Source organism: Mustela nivalis (assembly GCF_964662115.1).
Source record: "Mustela nivalis genome assembly, chromosome: 17".
In the NCBI taxonomy this organism is placed as follows: domain Eukaryota; kingdom Metazoa; phylum Chordata; class Mammalia; order Carnivora; family Mustelidae; genus Mustela; species Mustela nivalis.
Genome location: NC_139036.1, coordinates 10,476,272 through 10,485,671, shown reverse-complemented (window position 1 = coordinate 10,485,671; position 9,400 = coordinate 10,476,272). Strand labels below are relative to the sequence as shown.

Here is a 9,400-nt window from a genome sequence, read left to right as displayed (position 1 = left end):
GAGATGTATTTTTTTAAGGATTTTATTTATTTGAGAGAGCGAGCGAGCATGACAGGAGAGAGGTCAGCGGGAGCAGACTCCCCGCCAAGCAGGGAGCCCGATGTGGGACTCCATGCCGGGACTCCAGGATCATGACCTGAGAAGGCAGCCGCCCAACCAACTGAGCCACCCAGGCGCCCCTTGCTGGAGATATTTAGAAAGAAGTATTCTCCTTGGGGTTGTAAATGCTTAGAGCCATACTAATTTGGAATTGCCAGGAGATGTATTTGTCATCACTGGGAAAGACTGATGAGAATATAGCCCATACAGAAAAAAACAATGCAGATGGGGGTAAATAGTCGCAGATCAATGAATGTCTGAGTTTCTAGTTTCACTCCTGATTCCTCAGACATTTGAACTTTTCTGACACCAGTCTTTTTTTTTTTTTTTTTAAAGATTTTATTTATTTATTTGATAGAGATCACAAGTAGGCAGGCAGAGAAAGAGGGAGAAGCAGAATCCCCCCGGAGCGGGGAGCCCAATGCGGGGCTCGATCCCAGGACCCTGAGATCATGACCTGGCCGAAGGCAGAGGCTTAACTCACTGAGTCACCCAGGCGCCCCACCACAGTCATATTTATGGGTGAACTGGTGGGGAAGGGGAAGGAGAGCGAAGTAAGCACATTTTATGTATAGTCAACTCAATCTAAGGGCAGATTATCTGGTTTATGGACCAACAGAGGTTAAAAAATACGAGGTTACATTGTAAAAAATTTGAAGAACAATTCAATGAAAACATCTGATTTTTTGAGCACATCAACTGGAACTATAGGTAATCCATAGATGCCATGTTCGGTGATTGCCTCTTGGCAATACAACCTACGGTGAGGGACAGACAGCTCATGTGGTTCTGGATCCAGGACTGCCACACTGGGACCTAAAAAGAGTTAGGTAAGGAAAGGCAGAAAGCAGGGATGAAGAGCTTCCAACTTGAGTCCTGTTGTGATATTAAAAAGTGAAAACTCATCTAGGAAAACAGTTATTAGAAACTTTTAATAGACAATGGAACCTAGCCAATGGCTAATTTGAATACTGTTCGGTGTTCTTTTTTTTTTTAAGTTCGGTGGTTTTTTTTTTTTTTTCTTTAAAGATTTTATTTGTCAGAGAGGGAGAGAGAGAGCAAGCGCACAAGCAGGCAGAGCGGCAGGCAGATGCAGAGAGAGAAGCAGGCTCCCTGCTGAGCAAGGAGCCAGATAAGGGACTTGATTCCACCACCTGAGCTGAAGGCAGGGGCTTAACCAACTGAGCCACCCAGGTGTCCCCTGTTCGGTGTTCTTATACAGTACTATTGCTTTAATTCCTCCCAAAAGCCAGATGTAATTTAAAATTTATACTAGGGGTACCTGGGTGGTACCCCAGGGTCCAGGGATCAAGTGCTATGTTGGGCTCCTGGTCAGCGAGGAACCCACTTCTCGCTCTCCCTCTCCCTTTCCACTTGTTTGTGCTCTCTCTTTCAAATAAGTAAAATCTTGCCTAAATAAATAAATAAATAAATAAATAAATAAATAAATAAATTTATACCAAATCAGTCTACCTGATCTTGTCTAGTTGTAACACTACTTTTTATAGTTACCCCTGATAAATGAGTGGTGTCTTTTTTCCCCAATACCCCCTCCTAAATGAGTGGCACCTGCACTTGGCCAAAGGACTCAACACTGTATGGTAGAAACAACCTTCCTGTACTCTTTAAGCTTTTTGCAGAGACATGGGCTGTGGAGGGAATTCCCCAACCCATGTCTTCAGAAGTTTCGAAGCCCAGATGAACAATTAGAAATGTGATTGGTTTCCCAAATGCTATGGAGATAGTTTATGGTTGGTCTGTCTTTGCCTCTTAAACTATGCTTAAATTAGGAAACTTTCGAAGCGAATTACAAAAGTTTCTGACAAATATATAAACAACATCTTTATTGACAGTGGGCCAATAAGAGCAGTCAAATTTAGTTCATAGGTAACCAAAAACATTTGAAAAGTGGAACACTAAAACTTCCAAGGTTCATGTTGGAGTACAAATACAGTCTTATTGAACGTCAAACATAAACAGAATACTGAAATGTCAAGGGCCAGAGTTCCCAGTAAAACTTAGAGCTAGTCTCTTAACACTCCTTAAACTGCACTTAGATTACAAACTTGAGTCTCTGAAACTATCGATAGCTTCTGGCTAAGTGGTACTTAGGAGAGAATAAAGCAGATTCCTCAAGGTCTCAAGGAGGCTGTGTAGGGAGCAGCACCAGATGGAAAGACGAGCAGAAAGAGAAGCCTCTTCTCTATGCTGCGCTATACAGCAGGATGGTGACAGTTCTTGATGTTAATAAAAAGTGTGGAAGACACATTCATTCCTAAGTAATTTCTATCTGATCAATGCTTAGCCACTTATTGCAGACTGAGTTTGTATCTCCCCAAATTTATCTTGAAACTTAACCCCCAGAAGGATGGTACTAGGAGGTGGGGGCCTTTGGAAGGTGAATAGGTCACGAGGGCAGAATTCTTGGGAAAAGGTTTAGTTGGCCTTGTAAGAGGCACCAGAGCCCCCTTATCCTTTCACCATGTGAAGACAGAACAGAAAGATGGTGATTCCTGAACCAGAAAACAGACCCTCCCCAAACATGGACCTGGTGGGGCCTTGGTCTTGGGACCCCGGTCTCCAGAACTGTAGCCACTCAGTCTGTGGTGAGTTATTTCATTGTAGCAGCCCAAATGGACTGACGTTTCATTAAAATACATATATTTGTATATGTTTACATACCTTACAAACATATACTTATAGAAGCCATGTGTTTAATTTATTGTAAGCCAGGTCTTTGACACACATTGTCTTATTTAACCCTTACAACCTTACAAGAGAGGGATGATTTATTCCCATCTTACAGATGGAGGCCCAGAGACCTAGAGACAGCAAGTAGTAAGGTCACATAAATGTTAACTGGAGGGGGAGAATCCAAACTCAGCTTTGGAAAGCCCAAATGGATCTTACTCTGGAAGTCAAATTTTGGCCCCCAAATAATGAATTTATTTTCACTCAAGCAAATGGCACACAGAGAAGTATCAAGTATTACAGGCTTTGGGGGGACGTACAATCACTGTTGCAACTGTTGTAACAACCAAATGTAAATGAATGCATGTGGTCAAGATCCAACTAAACATTATTCTGAGATACAGGCAGAACGTGGACTTGATCGTGGGTCCAGGTCACAGCCTGTCAGTTCCTATTTTTGAACATGAATACTGAGTATGAAGGGGAGCGCCTTTCTCTTTACCTTGTTCCTGTGTCAGCCTCCTACCCTGACCTCTCAGTCCCTGAGCCTTCCCACCCACTTCCACCCCCAACGTGTTTTTTATTCTTCCCAAAACCTTTTCCCAGTTCATTCAGCCCCATTTTTGTTTTAATTTCCATCACGGCTGGATTTAACCCATTCATCCTTAATGATCTTGCTCTAAACTCTATTCCTCTACTTCTCCTCAATAATACAACTAAGATTTACAGAGAAGGAATTATAGGAAACAACAGAGATAATGTGGAGAAGGCCAAGAGCAAGGACTAGTTGCTGAACGTTCTTAAAGGATAGAATTTAGACGAGAAAGAAGAAATCTGTAACTATTTTCCTTCTATCTCTTCTATACTCTTCTCTTCATACAACAGAGTAACAATAAAAATTGACATTTGTATAGTGACATTTATTTGAACTTTTGCTTCTGCATTTCCAATCCCACCACTTGTTTTTGATCACCCGTGTAACTTATCATGTGGTTTATGCCTCTTCTACCTTCTTTAGGGCTCTTGGACATAGCCCAACAAACATATAGGGAGAAAAATAACAACAACAAAATGTGGGTAGACACGAAAGCCAGAGAAATGGCAACCTCTTCTTCATGGAGGGAAGCTGTTATCCTCCATTGAGTCACTGTCCTGTGAACTATTTACCATATTTGACAGGAAGGTGTGTCCTTGTGTCTCAGAGTTGCTTCATTTCTCCTCCTTGACTGGGACCCTAAATATAATAACACATTGAACTCATCAACTTTTCAGACTCTCAACATCCTAGGGGCTTTTTCTCAAAGCGACAAAGCATCGTTTATAGAAGCAGAATAACTGTAAATGAGTTGGAAATGAAATATCCCTAATACTTTGCTTATAGAAAAACCAAGGACTCATTCAATGCCAAAGATACAAAAAGAGGCATTTGATCAAAAACTGCAGTTAAGATTTTGACCCATTCTTAACTTCAGGGAAATTCCAAGGAAGGAGAAAATCTACACAACAGAGGGATAACAATTATCTAAATGTATGACCAGCATAATCCAGGGGAACATAACTTAGAACCTGCAATACATTCTACTTTAGGTTCATCAAATTAGATAGTAGCCTTTGGGGAGGGAGGGAATCCGAAGCATATTTCAACTCTTAACTTTACATTTTAAAGCTAATATAAAAGAAATAACCCTCCCTGAAGGAATGACACTAGCTGTACATCTGGAGATCTACTTTGGATCCAAAGAGGAACAACTCCGTGTCTTCCTGATGATAAAGATAGGAGTCTTCCACCTACGTTTATAAATAAGAATTTCCTTACAGAGTGAGAAGCTGTAACAAGGCTCTCATGTAACAAAGAGAGGGAGAAACCAGACTCACAATGATTATACAGTTATCCACTTCCAAGGATTTCTTGAATTTCCATGAAAGGGCTATTTGGTAGTGGTGGTGGGGGATCAAAATAGGAGATCCCTGGCCAGAAGCTTTCATAATGATCAAATCAATGAATATAAAGAACATTCTGTCTAAGGCTCAAAACTATCTGTTATGCAAGTAAAAGTAGATGCATACAAAATTGGTCCTTGGGCAGGACTTTACGGGTGTCCCACCTAAACTACTCAGATATTTAACACAGTGATAAAGCCAACTTACATTTCTTCACATTTAGGAATTTTTCAGAGTTGCTCTTCAGTATGAATTCTTTGATGTCTGATGAGGGATGAGCTGCACTTAAAGCTTTTCCCACATTCATCGCATCTGTAGGGCTTCTCTCCAGTATGAGTTCTCTGGTGTTGAATTAGAGCTGATGAATGGATAAAGGCTTTTCCACATTCATTACATTTGTATGGTTTCTTTCCAATATGAATTCTCTGATGTTTAGCAAAATTTGAGCTCCGGCTGAAGGTTTTCCCACATTCGTTACACTCATAGGGTTTCTCTCCAGTATGAATTCTCTGATGCTGAACAAGATGTGTGCTCTGACTAAAGGTTTTTCCACATTCGCTACATTCATATGGCTTTTCTCCAGTATGAACTCTCTGATGTTTAGTAAGGGATGAGCAGTGGCTGAAGGCTTTCCCGCATTCCTGACATTTATAGGGTTTCTCCCCAGTATGAGTCCGCTGATGTTTAATGAGAGCTGATGAATGAATGAAAGCTTTATCGCATTCATTACACTCATAAGGCTTCACCCCAGTATGAATCAACTGATGCTGCACAAGATGTGTACTTCGATTAAACCCTTTTCCACATTCACTGCATTCATATGGTCTCTCTCCAATGTGAATTCGCTGATGTATTGCAAGGGATGCACTTTCTGTGAAGGCCTTCTTGCATTCGCTGCATTCAAAGAGAATTCTAGTATGAGTTCTCTGATGTTTAGTCAAATTAGCTCTGTGGCTAAAAGATTTTCCACATTCACTGCAGCTATAGGGCTTCTCTCCAGTATGGACCCTCTGGTGTCGGATAAGCACTGAATGGTAAGTGAAGAGTTCACCGCAATCGTTGCATTTATGAGGTTTCTTCTCTTTACAGGTTCTTTGCTTTTTCATTAAGTTTGATTTCTGTTTCAACCTTTTTTCAAGGGTATGGAAGGCATAGGATCCTCTGGGAGCTCTGTCTTGAGTGAGAAGAACAGACTTTGGACTCAGGTTTTTCCAATAAACATCATGCTCACGAGCTCTTTCTTCCGGGAGTGAGTTCGCATGGCTGAGCATTTCTCTCAAGTGTCTCTCCTGATTTCCTTGCTGATTCTCTAGCCAGTTTTCACATTCAAGAGCTGTTTCCAAGCTGGAGTCATAGACACTATCCCTTGTCAGTCTATCTATTATTGCAGTCTGGCATGATTCATTGGAAAGATCTTGCACTGAAGTTGAGTCTTTGTCCTCAGGTTTAGTTTCCAGGTCTGAAAGAAATTGGAAATGCAAATTTCCTTTGTTTTCAGTGCTCAACAAAAGACAGTTCTGTAACAGCTAATAAAGATGAAAAGCATGCTTCCGAGGAGGAAGTGGATTTGACTTTTTTAAGATGACTTGCAAAGAGAAGCAAATGGAAGGAAACAAATGCACAGTGTTATGTGGAGAAAATGAGTAGACCTTATCCAGCATAGTCAAAAGGGGGTAAAAGATGACCAGAAATACAGAAGGAGAGATGCAGATGAACCAGTATTATCACTGGGTGCGCAGGAAATGAGCACACTAGATCAGAAGAGGGAAGAAACAAATTCTTATTGAATACCCACTTGCTATATTAAATATACTGTTATCACTTTAGAGGACATTATGACTTTCAGGTTTCCAGTCATGCAGTCCTACCCACATCCAAATAGGCATTCCATTTCCAGTTTAACCTTCCCTAACAATGCTTTTATATGTCTCTGATAAAAAATGTCCTATGAGCTCCCAAAGATATAATGGCAAATATATGGTATCTTATATACATAAGACTACTCCTTTTAACACTGAGATAGCGGAATACTGGTAACATCTCAACACTGATTACAGAGAACTGATTAAATGCAGTATGATATAGACATAAAATGCAGTACTTGCAACTTTTTAAAACATCACAAAGATCTCCATATATAGATATGAAGTTATCTCCAGGGTACATTAAGTAATTTTTTTTTTAAACCAGCAAACTGGGGCACCTGGGTGGCTCAGTGGGTTAAAGCCTCTGCCTTTGGCTCAGGTCATGATCTCAGGGTCCTGGGATAGAGCCCCACATCGAGCTCTCTGCTCAGCAGGGAGCCTGCTTCCCCCCAGCCCCTCTGCCTGCCTCTCTGCCTACTTGCAATCTGTCAAATAAATAAATAAATAAAATCTTAAAAACCAGCAAGCTGCAAGTGAATGTGTATAATCTGCTCCTCTTTATGTAGAAAAAATGGGGAGGGAGATATAAATATATGCACATATTTGGTTATATTTCCAAAAACCAAGGATGGACAAATGAAATATTAATAAAAATGGTTGCTTATAGGGAAAGTATCAGAATAGAGGAGAGAGGGCAGAGATGGAAGCTAGAGCTCTCTAAATACATCTAATGTATTAGAATATTTTGTCTAATATAAAACTATAAAGTTAAACTAGTTTAAGGACTGTGGTGGGTCAAAGCAACAGATCAATGAAACAGCAGAGCAACTTCAGAAATAGTCGAGCATATACAAATAAAAACAATACAAAGGTGATATTTCAGTCAACAAAAGACAATCTGTTTTCAAACATATGTTGCTATAACAACTGATTACACATTTACAAGAAAATTAAGTTAGACCTGTCCCTCATTCTATACAGCCAAATGACTTCTATTCCTTCACCAAGCTACTTTTCTATGAATTTATTCAACACTTATCCATTGAATGTGTACCATACGCTAGGCTCTGTGCTAGGCACTGGAAAAAGACACATGCACAGGAGGGGAGAGAGAATTTTGTCTAACATTCACAAATGCATGTAAAAATATGCTTGTAGGGTACCTGGGTGGCTCAGTTGGTTAAGCGACAGCCTTCAACTCAGGTCATGATCCTGGAGTCCCAGGATCAAGTCCCGCACCAGACTCCCTGCTTGGTAGGGAGTCTGCTTTTGCCTCTGACCTTCCCCTCTCTCATACTCTTTCTCTCTCTCAATTAAATAAATAAAATCTTTTCCAAAAAAGTACTTGCAGTTAAGTATTGAGGAATAAAAGGCAAATGACTATGAAAAAATATGGGGGGAAATCTAGGGAGATGAGGGGAGGCTTCTCTGAGGAAATAAATCACTGAGTTGGAATGAAAGTGCAATTGGAGTTTGGGTGAATGTTGCAGGTAACTGGTACAAATCACAGAGATGAGCATTACAGGGAGAGGGAATGATACGAACCAAAGTGCCAAGATGAGAGGGACATACAGGGAAAGCACAGTGGTTGAGAGCATGGACTCTAGAATCGGAACGCATGAAGATAATCCCAGCTCTGTCGCTTATGAGCTGTGTGACCTAGGGCAAATTATTTAACCTCTCTATTTCAGTTTTCTTATGTGTAAGATGGGCAATAACAGTACCTACTTCATGAGGAATAATGACAATACTTACCTTAATAAGCATTAAAGGGATATAAACCACTAAAAATTATGACACAGCCCAAGAGCTAATAATTTGATGTAAGGCTGATATAGGGATGTAGGTAGAAAACTCAAAGTATGGTCCATAAACCCTGGGGAAGCCAGAAATTCAAAACTATTTTCAATATAATGTTTAGATGTTATCTGTCTCTTTCACTGTCTTGTCATTTGCACTGTTACAAAAGTCATCATGGTAAAACTGCTTATGACTTAGCACAAATCAGGACAACAATAAACTTAGTAGCAGCTGTAACCTAGCCCTGGCATGTACTCTCAGTTAAGGAAAAAAGGAGCCAGTTTCATTTAAAAATGTCTTAGGAAACAGTAAACACTACTGATTTTATTAAATTTCAAGCCTTGAGTATATATCTTTTAAAATTTCTGAATTGAGAAAATAGGAAATATTATAAGGCAGTTCTGTTCCTGTCAAAGTATGATGACTGTCTTGAAGAGAACCACTTGTGGGAACACTTGAGCTGTGAGCTGAACTAGCCACTTTACCCATGGACCACAGTTTTTACTTGGAAGAATGACTGACAGACAAAATATGTTATCCAAGTTGAGTATTTGACAGATATTTCCTCCAAAATGAACAAACTTGGGTGCCTGGGTGGCTCAGTGGGTTAAGTCTCTGCCTTTGGCTCCGGTCATGATCTCAGGGTCCTGGGATCGAGCCCCACATCGGGTTCTCTGATCAGCGGAGAGCCTGCCTCCCACTATCTCTCTGCCTACTTGTGAGTTCTTTCTCTGTGTGTCAAGTAAATAAATAAATATATATATATATTTTAAAGATTTTATTTATTTATCTGACAGAGATCACAAACAGGCAGAGAGGCAGGCAGAGAGAGAGGAGGAAGCAGGCTCCCCGCTGAGTGGAGAGCCTGATGTGGGGCTCGATCCTGGGACCCTGGGATCACGACCCGAGCCGAAGGCAGAGGCTTTAACTCAGTGAGCCACCCAGGTGCCCCTCAAGTAAATAAATAAAATCTTAAAAAAAAAAAAAAAAAAAAAGAACAAACT

The 9,400-nt window shown here is 40.5% G+C and overlaps 1 protein-coding gene across 3 annotated transcripts in view; it reads right to left on the bottom strand.

Annotated features, from left to right (window-relative positions):
• Positions 1-414: 414 nt before the first annotated feature.
• The window catches only part of ZNF286A (zinc finger protein 286A), a 29,270-nt gene continuing 20,284 nt past the window's right edge, over positions 415-9,400 (bottom strand). For 2 of the 3 annotated variants that reach the window (XM_082705771.1, XM_082705773.1), the window contains exons 6-7: positions 4,939-6,190; positions 1,929-4,024 (exon numbers count right to left, since the gene is read on the bottom strand). In XM_082705771.1, coding sequence (XP_082561897.1) covers positions 4,962-6,190 — 1,229 coding nt within the window. In that variant the 3' untranslated portion in view covers positions 1,929-4,024; positions 4,939-4,961. Of the gene's footprint in view, positions 916-1,928; positions 4,025-4,938; positions 6,191-9,400 lie in introns of those variants that run through there. The other variant, XM_082705772.1, reaches the window with a different exon arrangement.